This window comes from Spermophilus citellus (genome assembly GCF_964194105.1).
Source record: "Spermophilus citellus genome assembly, chromosome: 18".
Classification (NCBI taxonomy): domain Eukaryota; kingdom Metazoa; phylum Chordata; class Mammalia; order Rodentia; family Sciuridae; genus Spermophilus; species Spermophilus citellus.
The window spans coordinates 5,767,877-5,795,807 of NC_138200.1; the positions used below are offsets into that span (position 1 = coordinate 5,767,877).

At 54.9% G+C, this 27,931-nt stretch overlaps 1 protein-coding gene across 2 annotated transcripts in view; it reads right to left on the reverse strand.

Moving 5' to 3' along the window:
- Positions 1-5,599: 5,599 nt before the first annotated feature.
- LOC308638375 (sialic acid-binding Ig-like lectin 13) overlaps positions 5,600-27,931 on the reverse strand; it is a 70,570-nt gene continuing 48,238 nt past the window's right edge. Inside the window, exons 3-7 of one of the 2 annotated variants that reach the window (XM_081275783.1) lie at positions 13,858-13,905; positions 12,723-12,980; positions 12,027-12,123; positions 11,583-11,664; positions 5,600-6,401 (exon numbers count right to left, since the gene is read on the reverse strand). In XM_081275783.1, the coding sequence (XP_081131909.1) occupies positions 6,213-6,401; positions 11,583-11,664; positions 12,027-12,123; positions 12,723-12,980; positions 13,858-13,905 (674 nt within the window). In that variant the 3' untranslated portion in view covers positions 5,600-6,212. The remainder of the gene's footprint in view (positions 6,402-11,582; positions 11,665-12,026; positions 12,124-12,722; positions 12,981-13,857; positions 13,906-27,931) is intronic. The other variant, XM_081275782.1, reaches the window with a different exon arrangement.

A 27,931-nucleotide genomic window follows, 5' to 3' on the forward strand; every position in this document is an offset into this window, starting at 1 on the left:
CCCAGCACCAGAAGCACAACCAGACAGGAGGTCCTCCCCACCTGGCTTGGTGGACACCCTCACTGGCCCCTCGCTGGTGGGAGTTACTGTCTCCACTCTGAGGGGAGAAGCACCTGGTCATGTCCCAGAATGAGAAGAGCTTGGGACCCAGGTGCCTCTGGTTCAGGAGCTGAGCTCACTGAGTGCACCCCCAGCTGTGGACGGAGGCTCAGGATCATCCACTGAACACTCCTGTGGGCTGAATGGACTCAGAGCCAGGATGACCAGTTGTTGGAAGCTGCCCACAGAACAGGGTCCCTTCTTGCAGTGGGACACCACCAGGAACATGGACCCTGAGTGATACTGACATCCAGTGACCTCTCAGTCCTCAGGTGGACAGTCCAAGGCTCAGCACAGCTCTCATTGACACTTCAGGGAGGGACCTAGGCTCTGGGGACAGCCTGCTGTGCGTCTTCTGCGTGTGCCCTGGACTGTGCCTCCTCCCACAAGCACTTAGATCAAAGCTGTTGGGGAATAAGAAGAGGCTGGAGGCGGGTCCAGGAGGAGGCTGGGAGGGGGTCTGGGAAGCCCAGGTCTGCTGTGAGAGCGTCACCCTGTCCCTGTGGTGGTGAGGGGCAGGTGCTAGAGTCCAGGGAGCCAGGGAGGGTGGGGACAGGAGCTCAAGGCAGTGGTGGGGCTGAGGGTGGGCAGTGGTCACTGGATTCCCCAACAAGGGGCTCCATCACCAGGTTAGTCCAGCATGAGGGGGACCCAGCTCTGCCCTGAACTGAAGAGGCCCTGCTTCCCAGCCCCAGCAAGCCCCCCCCCCTGCCTGGGCCACCCCTGGGGAGACCCTGAAGCAGGGTTCTCTGCAGCATCTGGACAGGAAGGAGGTTTGTTTCCCCTTTTAGTTGGATTGAAGATGAGACAGCACTCCCCACACCCACCCCATGACCACAGACACACAGAGGGACAGGCCTGTGCCCTCCAAGGTCCCTGACTCAACTAGGTCCCCAGGACATGAACAAAAATTGTCCTCAGCCCTGGGACCCAAGCCTCCTTCCCTGCCCCTCAAACCCCCAGGAATTCAGGTGTCCTGGCCCATCACTCACAGGTGACACTGAGCTGGATGGTTCTCTCTGTGGTCACACCAGCTGCAGGGAACTTCACCTGACAGGTGAGGTTGGTGCCATGGTCCTGGGGCCGTGGGGTGAGGGTGAGCACCGAGGAGTGGGTGATGTTGGGGCCCAGGGAGGACACAGAGGGCCCTTCCCAGGAGAAGGTGGGGGGCGTCCCCTGCTCACAGGCCCAGGGCACAGAGCAGGTCAGGTTGCTGGGACGGCCAGACTCCAGGGTCCCAGGGACGAGGATGTCAGGGGTCAGGGCTGGTGAGCAGAGGGGACAGGCAGGGTCAGGAGGGAGGGTGGGAGGTGGGGCCCTGAGAGAAGCTCAGGCTCTGACCCAGCTGCTCCCTGAGCCCCCAATGCTTGACCTTCAACTCCCCCAGGGCAGGGTGCCACTGTCCTGTGACCTCCCTGAGGGTGGCCCAGAGCTGGAGCCGTACCTGTCACATGCACTGAGACTTGGTTTGCACAATAACTCCACTTGAACCTTCCTTTCTCCATCTGAAGGAAGTACAAGCCACTGTCACTACTCTGTGTGTCTCTGATGCTCGGGGAGCAGTTGTTGGTTCCTGGGTCCGCGAGGAGGGGGAACTGACCCTGGGTCTCCTCCCGCCCTGTCCGATAAGGGTTGTTGGTGGCCACTGGAGAGTCGTGGTCTGTATTGGCCCCTGCTCAGAACCAGGAGCCAGATATGGGGCCACTCCCTGAGCCAGAGTAGGAGAAGCTGCAGGGCACCAGGACACACAGACCCTCCTGCACCTTCACGGACTTGGGCACATCCACACCGAATCCTGGATCCTGAGCCAGGCACCACGGGGGAAGCTGAGGGCCATCATTGTGCCCCCTCCCTGGTCCCTCTGCACAGGCCCCCTCCACTGCCCACAGCAGGGACAGCAGCAGCAGCAGCCACAGCATCGGGAGGCAGAGGGTCCTGGGCTCCTGGGACTGAGCAGAGCAGCGAGAGCCTGCGGAGGGGAAGCTGCAGGACCCACGGAAGCTGGGGAGGGGCCGAGGCCTGGGCAATGACAGAAGAGGACCCTCAGGCCCGCCCTCCAGGGGAACTTGCCCTTCTGCACAGAGTGGACGGAAACCCCACCTCCAGGGCCCAGAGACCCACTCAGAGGGGTACCAGGGCCCCGTGTGCCCCTTTCTCTGGGCTTCCTGGATTCCAGGGACCTGGGTGGGAAATGTGTGCACCGCCCACCGTTCCTTTAGGATCAGCCATGCACATCCTGTCTGGGGTCAGACAGGGACCTCTGAGGTCCTCTGAGGCCCAAGAGACGGGACACCACGTCTAGGAGTGCTCCTGCACAGGCTGAGGTGCCGCTGTGCACCTTATTTTGCACCAGGAAGTGGTCCCTCCCTGGGCTGGCATGAGGAAGTCACAGGGTGGTCCAGGCTGTCTCTCAGCCTTGCTCAATTCCACCCTAGGACCCCTGGCCACCTGGGCAGGCACTTCATAATATTTGACTGGGACATGGCGGAGCTGCTGCCCCCTAGTGGGTGGAGGCCGAGATGCGGCTACATCTGACCCTGCAGAGAGCAGTCCCCCAGCATCAGGTCAGCAGGGTCAAGAGCACCAGGTGGAGGAGCCCTAGAGGCAGCCTGTGCAGCCAGGTGTGGGCACCGGGGGCATAGAAGGTGGGCAGCGTCCTGGTGACAGGTGGAGGCAGCCATCCTCCCTCACTCCCAGTGAACACAGTGGCTTCTGCTCTCTGGCCTCAGAGCCCAGCAGCCAGCTCCGTCCACGCCCTCGAGGGCCTCCCCAGGGCGGGACTCAGACAAGTTGCCAACGAGCACTTAGCTGTGGGTCGAGGCCTATGTGAGACGGGACGTGGACTGTCCTCTCCGGGGACTCAAGGGATCTTCCCAGAGACAGGGCCCTGCCAGGGGGTGACCTGGCCAGGGGCAGAGCTGGGCGGGCCCTCCTCAGCATCCGCCTTCTCCCTGCTCACCTGCCCTTCTCACCAAGGTGGTGCTCAGCCGCCTGCAGGTCTTTTCTCATCTCTCACCTCCCAGCACCCTGGCCTACTCCACGTGGTCACGCTGTCCCCGATGGAGCCCACACCTGCTGCTGGGTGTGATGGTGGACAGGGCGGCCCAGGAAGGTCCTCTCTGTGGGTTGATTTCATAGTCACCTGCCTGAGCCAAGGGCTGCCCAGGTGGGGGCCTAACAGTGTCTGGACGTGCCCTGCCCCTCCTCCCACACGGGGTCTCTGCTGAGTGTCCCAGGAGCTGAGTTTGGCCCGACTCCAACACGATGCAGCATTTGCAGGTGCTGAACAGCACATGGTTCCCATCAGTGTCCACAGATTTACGTTTTAGGTAGCAGTTTAAAATACATCTGATTTAATTAAAACAGAGGAGACTCGTTTTCAGAGCTGGTTTGGCTCTCAGAACACTGGAAGCCCCAGACCTTCCCCTCGCCCTGCCCCTTCCCTGGTGATGGACATCTCACTTTGGCATGGAACATGGGTTACAGTGAAGACATCATTATCGGTCCTTTACCCATGAGTCAAGTCCATAGCTGAATTGTGCTGCCCACTGCCCTCCTCCCTGGCCCCCCAGGACGCCACATCCCCTTCAGCCTTGTGTCCTGGCTTCCCTGGGCTGAGCTGAGCTGGCCTGGGTGACCAAAGGGAGCAGGCTGGGCGGGTCCAGGGCTGAGCTCTGACTCTAACCCTTCACCTCCTCTCCATCTGCCTCAGAGTTTCCCTTCCCACTTGATCTCCATCATCCCATGCCCTGGAGTCACCAGAGGGGCTGGTAGGGTCCCCAGAAATCCTTGCACACCCGACGATGTCCTCCAGGTCTTCACCCAGAGCTGCCCCAGGTAGAGGTACAAGGCAAGGCCCACATGTGGGTTTTAGTGTCTTAGTAGTCACAATAAACGTCAAAAGTGGAATCACGTTAATGATGTTTTATTTAACACAATACATTAAAATATCAAGTATTAAGATCACTAAGGAAGCACCGTGTTCTTTGGCCTAATCAACGTGGCACACTGGGGGTGCCCAGGCCTGGGGGCTGGCAGCTATCTACTGACCACCCTGTGTAGACGCTTTGCAGGTTCACGCTCACCTCCAGGTCCCTGACTCACCGCAGACGTTTCTCGGGTGTGATGTGGTGAGTGTCAGAGTTTCCACCTTTCCAACCCTTGATCCTCTCCTTCTACTCCACTAATTGAAAAGTCTCTCCTCTCCCAAGGGAATGAACTTGAAGTCCACTGACAGGGTGCGGGGCCATTCATGGAGTCCACCGTCCTACTGCACTGCCTGGTGACTCTGCCTGGAGAAGACTCTGACCCTCAGCTCTTCTTCTTCTGCAAGATGGTGGCATTATTCTGGGCCCTTTATATTTCCATGAAGATTCACAGTCACTCGTGCATTTATACACATGGAGGGGAACGTCACCTCCTGTATATTCACATACACGTCTACTCACACCTGTATCTACTAACACGTGCACCTACTCACACTCAGAGGGTAGGTTTTGACTGGGTATTTGAAACCCACATGGAGAAGGTGACACCTCACCTACGGGTCTTCCAACCCACGGACATGGTGTCCCCACGCATTCCTTGCATCTTCCTTCCGCTCCCGTGGCAGTGCTCTGTGGGGTGGGGACAGGTGTATTCCACGGTTCTCAATCCTTGTCCCTTGATATTTGTGACGCTGCTGTGAATGGGCTGGGACCCAGGTTCAGGGCTTTGGGTGCTCCCTCCAGCCCTCGGGTCCCGTGCCTTCCCGCCTACTTGGGAAGTGACTGCCGTGACCCATTCCTTCCCTTGTTCAGGTGACAGGTGTCGGTAAGATTTTAGGTCACGTGGTTCATTCTGGGGATAACCCTCAAACTGTGGGACACGTTTCTCACTCCCTGGTTTGGCCCTGGAGTGGGGAGACCATGGCTCTTCCCCCTCTCAGCTCCACCCCTGGAGCTCCACGCTCCCAGGAATAGGAGACCAGGAGGACAGCCTTCGAGAGGGAACCAGTGTCCAGGGACCAAAGGATGCGTCATGGGGCCAACAGAAAAGGGCTCAGAAAGGCGAGGGGAGGCGTGGGCAGCAGTGAGGACCCAGAGGGCGTGGAGGGAGGCTGCAGGAGGCTGGGATGGGCCACTCAGGACCAGGGAGCCACGGGGAGCTGCGAGCAGAGCAGAGTGACCCCTGACTGCATGCAGGTGACAGGCTAAGGACAGCTGGGAGGCCAAGGCCAGAAGGAGGGGAGGAGGCCGGGCCAGAGCTGCCAGGCCTGACCCTAAGGCAGGGTCACTTCCTGGAAAGCTGTGGAATGGCCATGTGTGGCCAAGGGCACAGGCAGGCGCACCCTGCTGCCTCCAGAGGAGGAGCCCGCAGGTCCTGCTGCTCAGAGCACAGAGACCCGCAGGTGCTCAGCACCCACCTCCAGGCGCCCTGCTGACGGGCCTGACTCCTTAACCCCCACCCGGCAGGCGGACGTCTCAGCCCAGGTTCAGAGAGACTCTGTCCCTCAGTTCCTCACCTGTAGGGCTTTTAAAGTTTTATTCTGTTTTAATGTACAAATAGTGACTGTGTGCATTTATCGGGGACAATGTGATGTTCAATAGCTTCAGACCCTGAGGACTGACACACTGGGCCAATTAGCCATCCATCACCTGGGACACCCTTCATTCCCTTGTGGTGACGACATTTAAAATCCTCCCTTGAGGCCGGGGACATGGCCCAGTGGGTAGAGTGCTTGCCTCACGTGCAGAGGGCCCTGGGTCTGTCCCCAGCACCACAAACAACACTCCTCTCTTGCAACATACAGTGTGATGTTCTGTCATTGTGACACCTGGGGGACCTGCAGGACAGTGTGGTGGATGACACAGGCCCAGAGAGATGCACAGCAGGATCTCACTGCAGTGGAGTCAGAGAGAGTTGAGCTCAGGAGCAGAGAGGAGAGCGGAGGCCCTGGGTGGGCAGGTGCGGGGAGAGGAGGCGGTGGCCACAGCACAGAGCGCAGCTGGGAATAGGTCTGGGTTCCAGTTCTGTGTGGCGCCAGGACCCAGAGGCGTCCCTCTAAAGGGACCTGACTTTTCCTTGGCCTGGAAGAGGCTGCATCTCCTTGAGCCGGGGCCGTTCTCAGCCTCTCATGGCTGGATGTGGATCTCCGCGTACTCACTGTTGGGGGCCTGCTCTCCCTGCGGGTCCCTGGCCTTCACCTCGTGAAACCTGAGGGCTGCATAATGGATCTCCTCATCCTCTGAGGGGCGGGTGGCCACGGCCAGGGCAGCTGGCTCTGGGGAGCGTTCCTCTGCCTGGGACTGGACCAGGCGGCTCTGAGTGGAGAGAGAGGAGAGAGTCAGGGTGGACAGTGGGGAGGAGCCCAGGGCTGCAGGGGTGCCCGTGTGTCCTTCATGCACACAGCCTTGTGAGCCAGAGTTGAACTGTCCTCATGGACACTTCCCCAAGCACCGGATGCTCCACGCGCACCGAGCCTCGTGAACTTCCCCCAACAGCTCCATGGGGGAGAGATTATTTCGTCTCCATTTCATAGAAGTGAAAACCGAGGTTGAAGTAGGGACGCAGCACACCCAAACTCCCAGGTAAAATCAGGGTCCCATCTGTTTCTCCCTGACCTCAAAGCCCAGTGTCCTCCTGAGGGCCCCGGTGCCAGATCCTAAGCTGGGGGCTCGGTGCACCCTGTGGACACAGCAGACACAGGCCTGGCCTCTTGCAGCTCATTCCTTAATGGACGGTGGTCACAATAAGGACTAATCAAAACCAAAAATCCAATGGTGCATTATGATAAGATGGGCAGGAACAGGGCACCTGGGAGAGGCCGGGCCTGGACCAGACATGGCGCCCGCCCCGAGATGCTTACAGCCTGATGGGCTGGGGCAGGAGCCAGCCAAAGAAATGGTATCCCTCCAAGAGGAAGAGAAAGGACCCCCAAATGTCCTCATGTGAGTCCCTGGAACCTGCAAATACATTTCCTTGTGAGAGAGACTTTGCAGGCGGAATAAAGTTCAGGACGTGGAGGTGCAGAGGGATCCTGGGTTTTTGGGTGAGCCCAGTGTAGTCACAAGGGACTCTTCAGTGAGGGTGGGGGACGTGAGGGACTGGACGATGCTGCTGGCTCTGTAGATGGAGAGAGGCCCCGCCCCCGCCCAGGTCCCCAGGCCCCCAAGACACAAAAGCAAGAAAATGTCATCTTCCGTAGCCACCCGGGTGCCAGCGCCCACTCCCTGATTTTATTCCCGGGAAACCCATTTTGGACTTGTGACCTCCCGAATGGTAAGGTGACACGTATTTTTGTTTGAAGTCACTAAATCTGTGGCAAGTCTTACAGCAGCAGTGGAAGCTAATAGAGCAGGTCAGGCAGCAGAGAGCCACGGCGCTCCCCCAGGGGTCCCCCTCATCTTAGGCCTTTCTCTGCCCACCCTGGATAGCAGATGGCACCACAGAGCTGACCGTGACTTGGCTCCTCCCCCTGCCTCATGATTCTCTGAGGATTCACACTCAAGCTGCTTCTCCACCCTGAGGCCCCCTAGCCCTGCTCCTCCCAGACTCTGCAGAAGTGCAGCCACACACCTTCCCCACGCAGAGGCCCTCTGCACTGAGCTTCGGGACATCTCCAGGCCCATCCACCGCCCTGGCAGCCCTCTGTCCTGTGCACACCTCCTGATCCCTGAACCTCAAAGTCGTCGGATTCTTCTCTGCAACGTCCCTTGGTGGTCACGTTCAGTCCACACGGCCCCTCGCCATCCACAGCTGTGACGTGCAAGCCCTCCTCCCGCTCCCCCTCTTGACCACAGACTCGGGCCAACAGTGTGCAGACGCTCCTCAAGTTACAGCCAATAAACCTGCCATAACTAAAAAGGTCAAGGTCAAAAGTGGGCTTAGTGCACTGGACGGCCCAGGAGCACCAGTTTACCTCCCCGACCTTTAAGCACACTCACCACACTCACGTGAGCCTGGCACTGGGAGAGCTCTCACGCAAAGCCTGTTTTGTAGCGAGTTTGAACAGCCGCGGAGCCACTCAACACCGCACCCACAACAGGGCAGCGCAGTCCTCCACAGAGCGCTGGTCTACCTCGGGTGTGGCTTGTGGGGGACGCTGCCCCTGCCCAGGGCCACAGCGTGTCATGTACCACCCATCCCTGGTCCCGGAGAAGGTCCACATGCTAAATCTGGAATATGGCTTCTCTGAGTGGGAACTGCTTTGCATGTTCGTAAAGTTGAGAAGTCGTCCATGGAAACACTGTGAGTAGGGGCTGTCAGTACTCGGAACCCCTCCCTTGTCCAGAGCTAAAACCCATTTCAACAGAACTCCTCCTTCCCTCCCCAAGTCCCCTCCTTCTACCTCATCTGGACCTCAGTGGTTGACACCTCCATTCTGCCTACTCAGGGCAAAGATCCCGGAGTCAAGCATCCTGGATCCTGTCACTCAGTCCCCACTCCCCGTCCACAGTGGTCCCACTCAGCTGACCTCAGGATCCAGCCAGAGGCCAGTCAAGGTTCCAGCCAGCATGACCTCCTGCCTGGCAATGCCTCCCAGCCTCCTTTATAACCTCTGGCCTCTGCCCCCACACACATCTGCCCCCCACCACACACACACACACACACACACACATTCACATGGTCTCTCCTGCACACACACCCACACCAGGCCTCACCACACACACACACACACACACACACACACACACACACACACAGGGTCTCTCCTGCACACAGCATCCAGTGGAACCCCTCCCTGGTGCACAGCCCCATAGCAGACGGGATTCGCATAAGCTCAGCCTCTCCCAGCTGATCTCCTGGGGTCACCTGCCTCCCTCTGTAGAGCCCAGGCTCTGCCCTCAGCCCTGGGCAACCTCCTGTTGGAGTAACTGCACCCACTGCTCCCTCTGCCAGACCCTCACACCACAGACTCCAGAGCCCCCTCGTCACTACCCTCGCCACAATGGGAAGAAACTTGGGAGAGCCTTCCATCTGATGAGGGCCCAAGAGCCAGGCTGCAGAAGGAACCCTGCAGCACGTCAGCACTAAACACAGCCCAAGTAGACAGTGGGCAAAGAATGTGACCAGACATATCTCCAAAGGACACAGAAATGGCCAAGAAGCACACACACAAATCTTCAGTGTCACTAGTGATCAGAGAAATGCAAATCAGAGCCACAGAGAACTGTCACCTCACATGCATTAGATAAACAGTATTAGGAAAATAATAGGAAATTAAACCCCCCCCCCCCAAAAAAAAGTGTGGCCAAAGATGTTGAGAAATGGGAACATCTTATGCTTCTGGTACATGTAAGATGGTGTAGCTTCTGCCGAAACAGGCAGTTCCTCAAAAATTAAAAAAAGAACACTATACAATCCAGAAATCCTAGTTATGGGCACAAATCCAGAAGACTAGAAAACAGAATCTTGAAAGGATGCACACACAGCTGTGCATCATTCACAGTAGCCGACAAATAGAAGCAACCAGAATGCCCATCAACAGATAAATGGGCAAAGAAAATGTGGTGGAATATTATTCACCCTTAAAAAGAAAGACCTTCTGTCACATGCTACAACACAGACAAACCTTGAGGACGTGCTGCATGACATAAGCCAGTCACAAAAGGGCAAATCATGGACACGTCCACCTCAGTGAGGTTCCAGAGGAGGCAAAGGCAGAGAGACAGGGAGTAGGAGGGGGGCTGGCAGGGTGGGGGGGGCCAGGAGGGCAGCGGGTTGTGCTCATGGATGGAGATGAAGTGCTCCAGGGTCTGCTGCCCAGCTCTAACTTCAACACGGCTAAGATGGTAAACTCACGCTGCATGGCTTTTCACCCTCCAGGACAGATCTAAAAAACAAAACCTCTCAGCCCCTCCCAGTCCTGCACCCTTCCTTCCCCAGAGTAAGTCTCTCTCTCCTTGTGCCCATGCAACACCATCTGTTTGCTTGGTGGCTTGCATCCCTCTGTCTAGAAGAGAAGCTCCGAGCCTCAGGTTTGCTGCTGTGTCTCTTAGATGGGTCCCTGGCCCCTACACAACTGGTCCCTGTTGGGTCTCAGGGATATTCCCTGAGGGTTAAGGAATTCCAGAGCAGGCTACTCTGCTGCCCAAACTCTCCAAAGCAGGTTCTAGATACAAAACACAAAGGAGGAGGGTGACAGTCCCTGGAGCAGGGAGGGTGACAGGAATGAATAGTGGGACTGCAAAGAGCCTCTGAGAGGTAGGAACAGGCAGGCCCAGGCCCAGAGGCACCAATGACCTTGTTCTGTTCTGGGGGACCCCAGTGAAAGCCCTCTGCAGAGGAGCCCAGTGTGGGGGGCGGGAGCAGGCTGTGGGGAGGACGAGGCCAGGAGAGCGAGCTGGGCACTCACCAGGAGAGAAAAAATAAAAAGGGGACAAAAATGTCAGAAATTGAGAGAAATATTTTGATGAAAAATATTTTTTAATCAAAATTAATGCCAAAATTCATGGAAAACAAAATAAACCCAGCATTAGTGAAAGTGTCCAGGTGAGCCAACTGGAGGAACACTCTGTTTGTATGTTTTAGTGACATTTTTAATGGTTGCTTTTTTAGAGAACTTCAAAATAACTGAAATGGCCACGTTTCATTAATATGTAGCACAGCCTTTTCCTAAGTTGCGGATCTGATGTCCCCACCAGCCCTGATGTCATTGTGCCTCCTGGCTCTGCTAGAGATGAACAGGGGACGGTATTTACAACCGACTCTTTGCTTCCCTTCTGTTCAGGGGAATGCGGCCACGCTGCACCATGTCTCTGGACTGAATGACAACCCTAAGTCACCTTCACTAACTTTACCTTACCTCGTTTTGTCAGCTCATTAGAACACTGTTTGTCTCCATTCCTGAGATTTTCTTGGCACCCCTTAAATTTTCACTGAAGGCAAGTGGCTCCTTGGCTCCCCCAGGCTCCTGACCTGATGGGAGGTGGGGGGCCACCAGGGGCCGAGGAGCTCACTGTCCCTGTGGGTCAGCCTTGCACAGGGCCATGGTCACCATTTGCAGAGACCCTGTGACACAGCAGATCCTCATGTCACAGTAGCAGAGCTGAGTAGCCACAACAGGGACAGGGGGTCAGCAGCCAAGGCGTCTAGCGTCTGGCCCTGCAGACAGGTGTTCAAGTGCAGAGGAAGTGGACACTGGGCGCCTGGAAGATGGCACCAGGTGGAAGGGGAGACAGAGGCGGGAGGTGAACAGGTCCAGGGACGAGATCCCAGCCCCTAACCATGAAGGGGTCAGGGAGTACGGGGGCTGGTGCACCCTGCTCTGAGGAGACATGATGTGACACAATGGCTTAACAGGAGGACAGCAGAACGGAGGGGGATCCCTCGGGCCTGGCCTGGGAGAAAGCAGGGAGGATGGTGCTGTCAGCAGCCCACGGTGTGGGCATCCAGGTGGACAGCCGGCTGTGCCGGGAAAGAGGGGAGAGCAGCTGCGCCACCTCAGCAGAGCAGTCCTGGGGACATCTCCGGGAGGTGTGGGGATGCGCCATGTCACTCACCTGAGAGGCCGGGCCCTGGACATCGTTGGTATCCCCTGAGCCCGCCGCTGGCCTGGCGGACCTCTTCCTGTAGGAGCACGCTCTGAATGGGGACACCAAGGAGCCTCAGTGGGGCCAGGAGGGCACAGAGGGCAGACGGCTGCCCCACCCCTGCTTCTTGCTGAGCGCAGGAGGGCGGCCAAGTGGGAGAGGACAGTCCTGTCCTGGAGGTTCCTACTGGGAAGTCAGGCTCCGGGCTCTGGCCTCCGAGAGTGGGGACAGCCCCGGAGCCCCTTACTGGGATGCGGTCTCGAGTGACTGGCTCCCCCAGAGCCCACCCAGACCTCAGGGGCCCTGGCTTCAAGCCCTTGGCCACCCAGGTCCCTCCAGCTCATGGCCTGGCCCGGCTCGCCCTCCTCCTCTCCAGGGTGCTGCCCGGCCTCCCCGACGCCCACCAATGCTCACCGGAGGAGGAGGAGGATGCAGGACAGGAAGAGCAGGGAGGTAGCTCCAGCGCCCCAGAGGGCCCCCCGCGTCACTCCAGATAGAGGCCCGGCTTTGCCTGTGGACGCACCAGAGGGAATCGCTTTGCAGACTCAGATCCCGGGATCCCTCCTCCCTTCCCTGCGGCTCCCTGCAGGACCCTGGACTGAGCCTTCCTGGTCCCTCTCCCAGACCAGGAGAACTAGGATGGGGGGGGGGGGCGCCGTGTGGTTATTGAAATTTGGTATTTTGTTCATCATAGAATTGGTTTGTATCCATTTTTACTTTTTTGATTATTGCATCGTGATACTATTTTCACTCAGTGTCTGGGCTGGTTCTGTTCTCACGGGGGTTTTGTTTGCTTTTATTCTTGGCTTTTGGCTTCTGGCTTCATCCTAAATGTTGTGCCCAAGGCAAATGCCTCACGAGTCCTGCTCCACAAAGCAAGGGCCCTGCTGCCCAGACCACCTGTCTAAGGCCCACCTGGCCTCCAAGATCCACCCACCCACCCCTTGGCCCAGCAGGGAGAGGACAGCGAGGCTCTGGGTCCCAGGTCCCCAGCTGAGGGCAGGACAGAGATGAGCTTCCCTCTCAAGCCAAGGAGGTGGCTGTAGGGACTGGTGTGGGGCAGGTGCTGTCCCCTCCTCCTGGCCCTCTCCAGCCCACAGTGACACTCACTCTGTGGTGACAGATTAAGGGAGATGTGCTGGGAGCCCAGAGCGTTCTGCGCATGGCAGGTGAATTCCCCTCCACCCCTGAGGTGCTCTGCAGACAGCTCCAGCACCCCAGGGTCCATGGTCTGCGAGGGATACAGGGTCAGGTTCCCCCAGGACCAGCTCAGCCTGGCAGGGGGACGGCTGTCCACAACACAGAGCAGACGCAGAGATTGACCCTCCAGGACGGAAAGAGATGAGCCATTCCCCAGGGTTGTGGATTCTGTGGGGAAAGAGACAGAGGGTCAGAGTGACAAAGAGAGCAAAGGAAAGAGAACCCTGGAGTCCAGAGAGGGGACCCCCACACTCATGGACTGAATGAAGCACAGGAAAACACACCCTTGACCTGGGCCCAGGAACATGGCCAAGTTGATGTTCCTGTGACGGATGTGTTTTCCTGTACCTCCTTCAGCTACATTGACTCAAGCTCTTGAACCAGAACATGTGGCTCAGCTGTATTCTGTGCTCAGGAGCTGAGCTCACTGACGTGCACACCCAGCTGTGGACGGAGGCTCAGGACCATCCACTGCCCACTCCTGTGGGCTGAATGGACTCAGTGCTGGTTGGCAGAGGACACCCACAGAACGGGGTCCATCTGGGCATGGGACACCCTCACCACCAAGAACGAGGACCCTGAGTGCTACTGACATGCAGTGACCTCTCAGTCCTCAGGTGGACAGTCCAAGGCTCAGCGCATCCTGCGTGGACACTGGTCACCTCTGGGAGGGACCTAGGCTCTGGGGACAGCCTGCTCTGCGTGTGCCCTGGACTGTGCCTCCTCCCACAAGCACTTAGAGCAAAGCTGTTGGGGAATAAGAAGAGGAGGCTGGAGGCAGGGCCAGGAGGAGGCTGGGAGGGGGCCTGGGAGCCCAGTTCTGCTGTGAGAGTGTCATCCTGTCCCTGTGGGGTGAGGGGCAGGTGCTGGAGTCCAGGGAGCCTGGGAGGGTGGGGACAGGAGCTCAAGGCAGACGTGAGGCTTAGGTGTGGAGGGGTCAATGGGTTCCCCAATAAGGGGCTCTGTCACCAGGCTGAGGGGGACGCAGCCCTGCCCTGAGCTGAAGAGGCCCTGTCCCCCCAGCCCCAGCCAGGCCCCTCCCTACCTGGGCCAGCTCCTGGGGACACAGTTACAGTCAGGTTCTGTGGAGAGTCTGGGGCAGGGAGACACGCAGACCTGTCAGTGGGAGGCTGGGGACATCAGCCTCTGTCCCAGGAGCCTCATGGTGGGGAGGGGTGGAGGCTGCATCCTCCTGGCCCAGCCCCCACATGATTTCAGGACCCAGCACCCAGTGTCCAGGGTCTGACCCCTCTCCCTCTCCCTCAGGGACCAGCCGCATCAGAGACCCAGGTGTCCCAGCCCAGCTCTCACATGAGACGTTCAGGTGGACGGTCTTTGTCCTGGTCACACGGGCCCCAGGCAGGGTCACCTGGCAGGTGAGGGTGGTGCCATGGTCCTGGAGCCGCGGGGTGAGGGTGAGCACCGAGGAGTGGGTGATGTTGGGGCCCAGGGAGGACACAGAGGGCCCTACCCATGAGAAGGTGGGGGGTGTCCCCTGCTCACAGGCCCAGGGCACAGAGCAGGTCAGGTTGCTGGGACGGCCAGACTCCAGGGTCCCAGGGACGAGGATGTCAGGGGTCAGGGCTGGTGAGCAGAGGGGGACAGGCAGGGTCAGGAGGGTGGGTGGGAGGTGGAGCCCTGAGAGAAGCTCAGGCTCTGATCCAGCTGCTCCCTGAGCCCCCAATGCTTGACCCCAACTCCCCCAGGGCAGGGTCCCACCCAGCTCTGCCCTGTGACCTCCCTGGGGCTGACCTGGAGCTGGAGTCTTACCTGTCACATGCACTGAGACCTTTTTTGTATAATAATTCCACTTAAACTTTCCTTTCTCAACCCGAAATAAGTAGCAGCCACTGTCACTGCGCTTGGCATCTCTGATGCTCAGGGAGCAGTTGTTGGTTCCTGGGTCCCCGAGGAGGTGGAATCTGCCCTGGGTCTCCTCCTTCACTCTCCGAGTAGAGTTGTTTGTGGCCACAGGACAGCCCTGTTGTGCATTGTCCCCTGCATGGAACCAGTACACAGAGACGTTGCCAGTCTCTGAGCCTCGGTAGGAGAAGCTGCAGGGCACCAGGACACACAGACCCTCCTGCACCGTCACGGACTCAGGCACATCCACGCTGTGTTCTGAATCCCGAGGGGAGGGCCCCTGGGGAAGCCGAGGGTCATCACAGTTCAAGCTCCTCGGCCTCTCTTTACAGGCCCCCTCCACTGCCCACAGCAGGGACAGCAGCAGCAGCAGCCGCAGCATCGGGAGGCAGAGGGTCCTGGGCTCCTGGGACTGAGCAGAGCAGCGAGAGCCTGCGGAGGGGAAGCTGCAGGACCCACGGAAGCTGGGGAGGGGCCGAGGCCTGGGCGGTTCTCAGAAGAGGAACCTCAGACCCGCTCACCACTGCAGTCCATCTGCTCTGTGCTCAGGAGGGACACCCCACAGCCAGAGACCCAGAGGCCTGCCAGAGAGGGGCAGAGGAGAAGAGAGGAGACCAGGTCCTGCCCCATCTTGGGTGCTTCCCTGGAACACTCAGGATGGGATCAGGACCCTGGGGACACTGGGAGTCCATGACACTGGTGGGGTTCTGAGTCCTCCCACCTGAGGGCCTTTTCTGTGTGTACTGGTCACACCAGGAGCTGGCCAACTCCTGCCTGGACCTGGGGCCAGACTCGTCTCATTCCCTGGAGTGGTCATTCCTGCAGGAGGGACTCTGTAGGGCCGCGTCTGAGCACAAGAAAGGCAGAGGGACACAGCCAGCCAGACACTCTGTGCAAACCCCAGGCGCTCCCTGCACTGCTGGTGAGGCCACAAGAGGCTGCCCCCTGGTCCCCACCTGGGGCGCCCCACGCAGGAGCTCAGGCCTCAGCTGCCTGCCCCAGAGCCGCAGGTGCTGGGGAGTCGGCCACCTGCCTTGGTAGCATGAGGGTGGGGTTCAATAGGGCACAGAGCTGTCCCAGTGTCCAGGGCAGACACCAGGTCAGTGACCCTCTAGAACAGGGGCCACGCGGTGCCCTCAGGAGGCACAGAGAGGGGGCAGTGTCCTCAACCAGTGCTGAGGGGCTTCTCTCCCAAGAGTGCTGCCTGCTGGGCGAGCCCTGGGGCCATTTGGGGACGTCCCTGTCACACACATTGGCACTTCCACATTAGTCTGCCTCTCACTGTGAAGTGGCCCCTGAGGGACATCAGGATTCCCCACAGCCCCAGTGGCTCCCAGGACAAGATGCAGTACTCAGCTCGCGGGTTCCCCTCCCCCACCAGGGGCTCAGGTCTGCTCCACTCTCCTGGCTCCGCATATTCCAGGGTCATTGCGGGTTGGCTGTGTCCCCAGGAGCTCCTTTCATGACGACCACCCACGTGGCTTCTGTGGACACCTCTCCACACACTCACCAGGTGACCGTGGGTTGTTGTCAGGCCTGGTGACAGTGACAGAAAGCTGCTCTAAATATAGAAACACAAGGACAAGCCACTTATTGTATGGAGGAGAGTCCCCATGTCACTTGGTAAAGTCTTGGGAGAGGTTGGCGTGATCCCTGGCAAGAGTGTAGGTTCCCATTTAGGTGACATCTGCCAACTCCTCCCCACGGGGCGGTACCACTCATTGTCCCACTGTCAGCCTCGGGGAGCTCTGGTGGCTGCAGGTCCTCTCCAACATATGGGGCCACCAGGGTGTCCCTAAACCTATGTCATGTTAACCCTCCTTGTTCCTTTGTGAAGGTTTCCTTGGTGCGTTACAGTTGTGCCCGAGAGCAGGGTCACTGGGACACCGTCATCTGGGCAGGGAAGGTGACTGGCTCCACTCAGTCCCAGTGCTGTGTCCCCCCTCTGTCCTCCACCTGTCCCCTCCTCCACCCCTGGGCTCTTCTACTGATTCACTGTCCTCTCACTGGGGCTCTGTTGGAGCAGGAGAAGGTGGGGTTCAGGCCCTGTTCCTGGGGACGCACAGCAGGACTTGGTCCACTGCAGTCCACGGTCCTCCCCCTCTGGTCGCTCTTCCCCTGGAGCAGGCCGCGCCCCACCCCTGGCTGCAGTCTCCAGCCCCACAGGCCAAGGCTGCTGAGCAGCGTCCCCTCACTGACTGGCCCTGGATTCTCTGTGCCCAGTGGAGGCCTCTTCCTGGGGCCCCGCCATGGAGACCCCACTCCCCTGTGAACTCTCCTGCTCCAGGCCCCTCAGTGGAGATGGTGCTGTCCCTGTGCCTGGCCTCCTGTGCTCAGGGGGCACCCTGCCGAGGCTCCTGCTGGGTCCTCCTCCCCTGCAGGTGAGGGCAGGCTGGGTGGGTCCAGCAGCTGCTGAGGGACAGGTGGCCGCTTCCCCTTAGCTACAGTGAATGCTGCCACAGTGACCCTGGGGTGGACACTGCCTCCCAGGTCTGTGTGGGTTCCCTGGGGGTGGTCACACTGGAACCTCTGGTGACCGGATCAGCTGTTCCTGGTCTTTTGAGGAACCACAGCGCTGCCCTCCACAGCGGCTGCCCCTTTCTCCTTCTCAGCACAGAGCACAGGCCTCCAGCCCCACGCCCTCCTCCTCCCTGGCTTTGCCCATTTTAAAACAGGACCCTCATGGTGGGTGTGAGGGGCACGTATTCAACAGGTGCAGTGTGAAGGGGGACGTGGAGGTTTGGGGTTGCACTTCTCTGGTGTGTGTCTTCGTGGTTAGCCACCATTTGTATACCTTGGAGAAGTGCCTCCAGCCATGTGTTTATTCCTTATGGAAGAGATGACCAATCAAGTGAGCACCATGTTTACTCCTTTGTCATTTGCAGATGGCTTGGTTGTGAGGGTCCTTCCTTGAGGATTGAACCCACTGCCCCACAGGAGCTGGGCAAGGACTCCACCACTGAGCTACTGCCCATCCCAGGGGGTCCACCTTAACATGATCTGGACACAGGACACGCCCTAGTCCCAGGGTTTCCTCTCATGTGTGACTTTTTCTCTCCCCTTGAATGACCTCATCAGCAGAGCAGGTCCCTGTTCCCCAGTGTGGCTGTTGCACACAGGGAGCCCACTAGTGTGTTGGGGCTGGAAAAGCCGAGCAAAGGTCAGGAACAGAGGACAGGGGCCACCTCAGGAGCATAAGGTCACAGGACATGGCTGTGGGCTGAAGGGAGCCATCCAAAGAGTCCCAGGCCCTAGCCACCAGAGCTGTTCATGTTACCTTGCTGTAAAAGGGGGTTTGCAGATGAGATCAGGTAATGCTTGAGCAGAGTTGATCCTCCAGGATTATCCAGCAGGTGCCTGAATCCAATCAGGGGTCTCTCTGTGGGAGAGGAGGCACATGTTCTAGGGCACGAGGCCAGGCATCTGCAGAGGAAGAGACTGGGGGACAGCAGCCAGGGGTCCAGGCTACACCCTGGGAGAAGCAGGGGTGGACCCCGCCCCAGCTCTGCAGAGACAATGTGGGAATTGTCCCCCCCCCCCCCGTGGCCATCATAGACCAATGGGCACATGGAGAGGATTCACTGGGCACCTCTGGAGGGTGTGGAGCAGGATCCAATTAAAGCCCTCTGTCCCCAGAGCCATTTGTGTGTCCCTCTTTGCAACCAAGTCTTCTAGATGCCGTGTACTCCCAGCCCGCCCCTCCTTCCAGGTTTCCTGAATGTTCTCCAGGGAAGTCTCCACACCCTTCCCCATCATTGCGTTGGGACTGCTGTTGTCCACGATCCTCCCCCTGCACAAAGGCCACCACAACAGATGGAAGGCCCCAATGTGAGACCTGGAGCTGTCACACGCTGGAGGGAACACGGGCACAGCGCCCTGACCCTGGCCGTGGCAGGGGTATCATTTCCTGGGTAACCCCAAAGCACAGGTGACAAAAACTGAACAAGACAGCTGGGATCTCAGCAAAACCAAGGAGGGGACCAAGCCGGTGACAAGGAGAGAAGGGACAGGGTCAGGTGTTCACAAATATAGACACACTTGAATCAGGGCTGGACATCCAAAGTGCACAGGGAACACAAAGATTTCACAGCAACAAACCACCTGCTAAAAATGGAGAAAGCCCTAAATAGATATTTCCCTGAAGCAGATTCCTGTGGACAGCAGGCGTATTTAAAACACCCAGGTCACTAGTCATCAGGGAAATGCAAATCGAAACCACACAGAGGGCGGGGTTGAGGCTCAGTGGTAGAGCACTTGCTACCCACTTGCACTGGGTTCTGTTCCTGGCTCCACATAAAATTAAAGAAATAAAACAAAGGTAAAAAAGGAAAAAAGAACAATGGATGTCCCCACACCCCTGCTAGGACAGCCAAAAAGATAAAAGACGAGTGTCAGTAAGACACGGAGGAAAGGAGCCCGTGCCCAGTGTCTGTGGGGATGTCCAACAGCAGAGCCGCCCTGTGGAAGAGCACAGCCCCAACCCTGAGAGAAGGACCCGCCCAGGATCCAGCAGCCCCACTGTGGAGGTCAATGGCCACAGCAAGAAATGAGCTTGTCAGAGAGACGCCTGCAGCCCACGTCCATTGCTGCACTGTCCACCAGAGCCAAGGCAGGGAGCCAGCCTGTGTGTCCACCAGCGGGCAATTGGATATGAAGAGGTGATGCATGCACACACACACACACACACACACACACACGTGCACACACATGTACACACACACATGCACACATAAGCATACAGGAGCACACATTCATATACATACATGCACACACATACATGAAGTGATGCACACACAACTGCACACACATGCACGCACTCACAGCATGATCTTATACGGCCTTAGAAAATAAGACTGTTTTTACACACACATGAGCTTGGATGGCATGATTTTAAGAAAAATATGTGGGAAATTGAAAGAGAAATATCCCATATATCATTATGTGGAATGTGACAAATTCACACCCAAATACAAGACTACAGAGCTGGATGAGCCAGGTGAGAGGAGGGTCCAAGAGCGCACAGCTGCACCTGGGAGGAATAAGTCCCGGGGTCGAGGACCCCAGTGGACAAGGTCAGTGTGACGTGCAGCGTATTTCAGCACAGCCAAGAGAGCTCCTTCCCATCTCCCCTGACAGAGCAACAGGGCACACACTGCCGGGCACAGAGCGTCTTCCCACAGCACAGGGTGTGCCAGGTGGAGCGCAGAGGGGCTGGTGGGGTTGAGGGCGCCCACCTGGGAGTCCCTGTGCTCAGCCCTCCACACTGTAGGGAGTGTCACAGCTCAGTGCTGCACACAGTGAGCAGATGTCACCTCTATGTGTCCATAAGAGAGTGACATTAGTGATGGTAACAAGAGAGCACAGCGGTGAATATTCACAAGAGCCACGTTGTGCCTAAATACGGGACATTTTATTTGTCATTGGACCACATCGAAGTGCTTGTTCTTTGGGGAGTAATATGGAAATATCTGCCCAGATTAAGGTCAAGAAACTCTTTCGTTGAGTTTTCTTTTCATAGTTTTACAGATTTAGGTCTTGTGTTGAGTCTTTAGTCCATTTTCAGTTGTTTTTCTATGTGGCACAAAATAAGTGTCACTTTCATTCTTCTGCACGTGGATATCATTTTTCCTAGAATTTTTAGACTTTATTTAGCTGTGATTCTGTTGATAAATACCTTTTAAATTAATTTTCCATTAAGATATAATTCATGCACCAAAAATTGACCGTGTTGAAGTGCACAGTAGGGATTTAGTGTATTCCCAGTTGTGCAGCCATCGCCATCGTCTAATTCTAGAACATTTCATCATCACTCAGAACCCCAGTGTGCTCTGACCCACACTCTCCCAGCTCCCAGCCCCAGGACCAGGAAACCACTAATATTCTCTCTGTAACTATGGATTCATCTGCTCTGGGCATTTTTATAAATAAAATAAAATAAAATTTAGTTTTGGGGGCCTTCTCTCTCACTGAGCATGTTTCCAGGCTCTTGGTGTCATTTCTCTTGGTCTTTATGGTTGGAGAATCTCCCACTGTATGGAGAACACCTTTTATTTTACACATTCACTATCTGATGGACATTTTGGTTATTTCCACTCCTTGGAATAAATCACAAACCCATGAATCACACTGCTGTGACTGGGAACTACTTTTTAGTTCACATCTAATGAAAAGTCACTGTTGCAATTTACAACTCTAGAGAAACTCTGTCTCACTTAATCCCCCAGCAACCCTGGGACTTAGATCTCAGCATCTCTTCACATAGAATGGCATAGACCCAGAAGAGTCCTGTGTCTGGACCAAAGGATGGGAGGAGCCACTTGGTTGACAGGTTTCAGATTCAACTCGACTCCAAATGGAGTGCCCTTCTCAGGATTTCATGTAGCTTTAAAACCTGCGATATAAGCATGGTCAAGTCCATTCTATCACGTCCATCTCCTCATGAACAAGATATGAGACTAAATCAGCTGGTCCTGACCACCTTATAAGGTGGGTAAGACATTCCAGGACAGAGCTGTAAGATGCACAGCAAGACGAGTTTCAGACATTTTCAGCTGTGACCTGAGATGACCCACACAGTGTGCCAGCAAAGGCATCTAGATTCTTCCTCATCAGAAACTGGAAGTCAGATGGCCTGATCTTTGTCCTTACTTCCTGGGTGAGTCTCAGGAAAGTCACTTCCCTCACTATTGGACTCTCCCAAGATTGGCAACCAGTGGTACCCATGCTGGGAACTCACTTCTTCTCTTTTGTTAAAAAAAAGAAAAAGTCAAGCGCACTGCCTGTGTGAATCCTAGTTAGCTGTATACTAACAGACAAGCTGCTTCACGCCTCCCTGGGCCTGTTTCCTTGTGTTTAAAACGTGTGATAACAGCCCCCATCTCATATGGTTGTGGCTCAGGGTTAAATGAGCTAATAGAACAACCTCACATAGAGTGACGCCCTATAATGTTAGTTACTTCTCAGTGAACTTCCTGCCTGGCTCCGTCAGCCTTGGATTTGGATGTGCTCAGGTCCCCTTTACTCCTGCCCGTGCTGCAGACTCTGCCCTCCGCTTCCCTATTCCACAGTTCTCCACGTTGACAGGACCCTCAGAGTGGAGTTCACCTGCAGAGCTAACCCTCACTGTCCAAACTGACTGCCCGACTTCTGCTCACAGAAAGAAGATTCTGCCAAGTTCCCCAGTCAGGAGCCTCTCACACCAAACACGTGCTGCCTTGCTTTTTTCCTTCTGTTTCTATAAATTAAAATCTCAGGCTGGGGTTGTGGATCAATGGTACAACACTCGCCTCACAGTTGTGAGACCCTGGGTTGGATCCTCAGCACCGCAGAAGAAAAAAATGAACAAAATTAAGTCATAAAAATTAAGAAAACCTCATTTGGGATGTTGGATGAACCTTGCCTGGGTTTTGGCTCAGGCTTTGCCAGTAAATCCCTGAAGACCTTGGATCAAGTATTTTTTCCCCTCTTGGTTTCCTTTTTCTCATGGATGACAGGAGTGGGCTTTATTCCTGAAGATGTAAGGGTCCATCTAGTTTTAAAACTCTGACTTCTTCTTGTTCCTCTCTGCCAGGCTCCTGACCACCACTTTTCTCAAGTTCACCTTGGTCTGTGTTCCAGGGCTGCAGGCAATTCTTTGTCTGGGGCTCACTTCCCTCTGTGTGTTTCCTTAGGAGAGGGAGAAGGGTGGAAATCCTCTCCTGCCTTTATAAAGGAAGTTCTGTCTTATATTAATGGAAAAACTGGTTTCTAGAGAAGCCCAAGGCTAACAGGGAGACTGATACCCTGTCTTTATGGGTGGGATGACTGTGAGACTAATAACTGACGGCCTTCTCCTAAGAGATTGAGTAGAGGAGCCTAATTAACCCACTAACCAGCAGGGCATGGAGGGGTGAGTTGTCTCAGGAATTGATGAACTGATTCACAAGGGGCTAATCACTGACTCCTTTGGGCACTAATCTGATCCTTCACTGACACACAGCTTGGCTGCCTTATCAACAGACTGGTGACTGACTTGCTGCCCTTTTGCTTACCTGGTGACTGACCTGGAAACAGGCCGACCAGGGAACTGATGGGGAGGCAGGCTGACCAGGTGACAGGAGTGACATAGGACAGCACAGACCAGGGAGCACAGACAGGGGCTCCAGGTGAACTGACCAGGGCTCCAAGCTCTCGGCTGCCCGTGCACCCCCTACAGGCCTCTGAGGCCTTGGTGCAGGGAGGGCCTCCATGGCCAGTGGCTGGATCACTGAAGACCACCATCCACAGGACAGCAGCCCCGCCTCCTGGAGCTCAGTCTGGGGAGTCCCAGGCAGGTCCCATGTGCCACTCCAGAAATGCCACAAGCAATGTGCGCCCAGAGACAGGTCCCCATCACTTTGTGGCTCAGGGAAGGCAGTGGAGGGCTCAACAGCTGACCAGGCCACCCCCTCCCAGGTCACACCCACACCATCAGCCAATCAGCGGCTGTGTGCATTTTCAGCAGCCAATCAGCGCCTGCACACGCCTACTCCACGCCCTCAGCCAGTCAGGCAGATGGAGCAGGGGCCTCAGGAGCTGAGGCACAGTCACCAGGACCAATCAGGAGCTCACCTGCATGTCCCGCCTCTCCTTGTGACCAGTGGGACAGAGCCAATTAATAGAGGGGGACAGAGTCTTGTGAGTTGGCAGGGGCAGTTTTTACTTGGGGAGGCTTCTCTTGGCCACACTCTTGAAAGCCCACCCACCCTCCAACCCAGACCCTCCCTTCCTCTTGGTTGATCCTCCTCATCTCCCCTGCTTCACCCACTGCATGCTTTCTGACCACTTCAAAACATTACGCGGATCAGTTCTGCTTTCATCGCCTGACTGTCCCACTAGGACACAAGCTCGAGTGGGCAGAAATTGTTGTCACTACGTTTCCTGGCTCTGTCCTCCAGGCTTGAAACATTGAGGGCATCATATTCGCCCGTGAGCGGTCATTTAATCAGGGACAAGCACGTGGGGCGGGCCTCGGAGTTTCACAGGTTAGACACAGAGACCACTTTGTAAGATGTGGCTGATGTGGACAAACAGGTGACACTCGCACCAGAGCAGGAGAGTACCATGTGCTCCACATCCCTGCCAAGGGGTGATGAAGGTGTGTGTGTGTGTGTGTGTGTGTGTGTGTGTGCGTGTGTGTGTGTTAGGGCCTTACCATGATTTTAATTTGCATTTCCCAGAGGGGTAATGTTATTTTCTATTCGTGTAAACCATTTGGAAATGTGTGGTAGTTGTGGGGGATGGGGACTGTAAATAAAGTTTAGTTGTTTTGTATTTTTTATATTTCTTGTTTTATAGCAGTTATATACTTGGATATGAATTCTTTTTTTAGATACACACATCACAAATATCTTCAAGTCTTTGCTTGCCTTTCACTCTCTTAGTGTTTTTATTATTTTTTAATGTATTAGGGATTGAAACCAAGTGCACTCCCGTACTGAGCCACATCTCCAGGCCCTTTTATTTTTTATTTTGAGACAGGGCTTGATAAGTTGCTTAGGGCCTTGCTAATGTTGCTGAGGCTGGCCTCATACCTGCAAACCTCTTTCCTCAGCCCCCTGAGTCACTTGGATTACAGATGTGTGCCACCACACCTGATTTTAATGCTTTAAAATTGAGGGAAGTTCTTAGAATTTTAAGTGAAATCCAATTTAACATTTTTTAAAAATCAGGGTCTGGGTTGTGGCTCACCAGGACAGTGTTTGCATCACACCTATGAGGCACTGGGTTCGATCCTCAGCACCACATAAAAATAAACAAAATAAAGGTATTATGTTCATCTAAAACTAAAAAAAAATTTAAATATGGGTAGTGATTTTTGTATACTTATTAGAAATATGAGTCCCCCTAATATTATAAAATATTCCTCTTTGCTTTTACTAGAAGCTTCATTGTTTTACAGTCACACTTAAGTCTGTTGTTAGGTGCAGGACAGGCTGAGTAAGCTGTCTGCAGGACTTGCCAAACAAAGTTAGCTGCAGGGTGACCTGGCCACTCATACCCTCTGTCTGGTTCTTTATCACCTGTTTGCTTCAAGCCCAGATGCCCAAGCCCCTGCTCAAGGCCGAACACTTAACCCCCTTGTGTGCCAATAAGGCAGCTTGCAGACCCAGAGACCCCATTAGATTTGGGCTATAGAAACTCCCTCCTGCCAGGCCTCTCTCTCTTGCTCTCTCCCTCTCTTGCTCTCTCTCTCTCTCTTGTTCTTGCTCTCTCCCTCTCCATCTCTCCTCTTTCCTCTTTCCACCCCCGCCCCCCTTCTCCTCTGTTGCACTGCTGCAATAAAGCTCTCTTGGTCGCTCTGAGTGTTGTGGTCACTTTCCTTTCATTGGTGCCGAAACCCGGGAAGAGGGTTAAAACCCACTGTTGGGTCCCTCTTCCTTCGGAAGTGCCACTCACTGGACGACCTGAACCCATTTTCTCGACCCCAGAACTCCATCCACCACCGGCCTTCGATTGGTGAGTTTCCCCTTCCTGGAGTCCTAAACCCAATGGTGGCACCAGGAGGATTTGACTGTTGATCGTCGGGCAAACCCCTCTGCCCACCTGCGGGGAGGAAAACACCCCACCACAGCCTTCAAGGCCACAGTGGCCCTCAGGGACTCCTTCCTTGGGCAGATTCGACTCTTGGTTCAAAATTATTCCCTTCCCTTCCCAGCTGGTAGTTTCCCAGCATAGGCTTTGTAGGTCTTCCTCGAAGGACTGTGTAACCTCCAGGGACACAGAACAGAGAACTGAACATCACACCCACCCAGACCTTCATGGTCTCAGTGGCTCTCCTAAAGTCCTCTCACCTTTAAGACTGGGCCGCCAGAGAGACGCTTACCCTCCCCTTCCTCTCTCTTGCCCTGCCTCTCTATCTCCCCTCTTTCCGTCCCTGGGAGTATCCGGCCTCTCCAGGAGGGGTCCCGAAAAGCCTTGGCCAAGGTCTCCCATGGCTCCAGCTCCATCCAGGACAAAAGCTTCGACTGTCAGGATTCGGTGACGACCAGTCTCTGCAGCTTGAACCTGCCACTAGGCACTCCTGATTTTTGGCTCTAGCAGGGATGCCACTTTTGCCAATAAATCAGTTTCCTCCTTCTTTCCTATACTATCTTTGCGTCTCCTTCCTTCTCCCCTATAGTACGTTTGCGTCCTCTTCCCTCCTCCTTATACTACCTTTGCGACATGGGTAATGTGTCCTCTCTGCCGGTCGACTCTCCCCTACAGTGCCTCTTGGATAACGTCAAAACACTCACCTTGACACCAGACATCAAACCCCCAAAATTGATCAAATATAGCACCCAGGCCTGGCCCACTTATCCCTTAGACAACCAAAGCAGATGGCCCCCTTTTGGATCCCTGGATCCCTCCATTGTAAGTGGTCTCTACAATTACTGTGAGCGTTCAAAAAAATGGGTAAAACACCCCCTATGTCCAAGCTTTCTTCTTGCTTGTGCTCTCTGCACCTCTTGCAAACCTCTGCAAATTTTTCTAGCTTGCAAACCAACCCCCACAACCACGGATCTCCAATCCTCTCCTCCTCTTGACTCATCCACTACTTTTGACCCTGCTGATGAATCTCCACCCGATTGCACGGCTCGAATAGGTCCTCAGCCTCAATCTTCTGCCCCAGCCCCTCCACCATCACCCCCACCTGACAACCTGCTTTCTCCCCTCCAATTATTAGATCAAAACCTACACCACCACCCTTCCTCAGACCATTGCCCCCTTGCTGAGGTGGCAGTTACTGAAGGAATCCACCCACCCCCTCACTCCTCTCTTCTCCTGTCAGTGCCCACACCCAGTCCCACCAGGTCCTCTTACCAGCTAACCCAAAGCTCAAACTAGCTGAGGAGAGCCCTCAGACCCCTATCCAAGATCTGGTGAAAATGGCCTTTAAAGTTGCTTTGTCATCACTGAAAACAGGTTACTAAGAATTAAAGTCCCTTACAGGGTTTTTGGGATACTCACTCCCGCCCTCCCCTCTGCTCTACCCGTTCTACTGCTCAAGTTTTCTTTGTGGGGAAAACCCCAAACCCCTTTCCCATTATTCTTTCACATCTCCTTCCTCATTCTCAGATCCACCAGAGCTGCTCTCAGCCCCGCCTTCCCGTCTTCCCCCTCCCTACCAGGCCCACAGAAAAGTCTTCACTGACCTTCTCCAGAATCTTCACCATGGCTGATTTTAGGACTGTCAGTAAAGAGTCCCTACAAAAATGTTTAATGTAGATAAACTTCCTGTTTTCATGTTGTCCTGTTTTACTTGGCCACTAGCTAGGAAAAATCAACCCTCTAAATGCTAGACACCCCCTTACTAATTTTTCACAAAATATGTGAACAAGGCCTCTGGCCTTGAGCTGGGCTTCACAGTGATGACTACATTTCTAAGATAAGGGAGTTACCAACTGGGCTCCATGGTAACAGCTGGCAGGGGGAGGAAAGAAAGGGGAGAAAAGCTCTCCCCCTCCCAGGTGTCCTTGAAAAGTTAACTTGCCCAGAAGAGAGGAAAATAAAAACTGCTTTTTGTGAACTTCTGCAGACTGTGAACTTCTGAGCCCCTTCCCTTACATGTTGGGTACAAAATTCTGAAACTACCTAAACTTGGGGTTCAGGGGATTAATTGATTACAGCAGAAGCTGTGCCCTCTGAATCTGGCTGCAACCAAATAAAACTGTTTCCCTATCTTCGGTGCTATCTTAGGTGCCTTGCCTTGTCCGTCCCTACAACAGTATAATTCTATATACTTAAACATTGTTCATGTTTTCATAAATGGTCAACATATGTGATTAATTGTGTACTGCAAAATTACAAAAAAATCTCTTATTAAAATGGAATAACTTGCCTAAATTCAGAAATTTACAAGGATTGTTTCAAAGTGTGAATAAAGAAGGAGTTAACAGATAGAAAAGAGAAATTAGAAGGTTCTAAGTATGGATTTAATAGAAGGAAAATGTATTTCTGGATAAGAGAGTCTATGTGATTAAGTAAATAAGAGGGATTAAGCAAGTAATAAAGAAGGTCTGCGTACGTTGTCTATATAGGTTTAAGCAAGTGATAAAGAAGGTCTGTGTAAGTTGGTTATATATGTAAGCTTTTTTGAGCAAGTAATCTTGAAGGAATTAAGCATTATACAATTATGGTTAAACAACAACTGTTATTTTACAATATTGTAATATGTTATTTCTTTAAGAGCTAAACTTAATATAAAAACATCAATGTAATTGTGGTACTAATACTCTTCTTTGTATATTAAATGT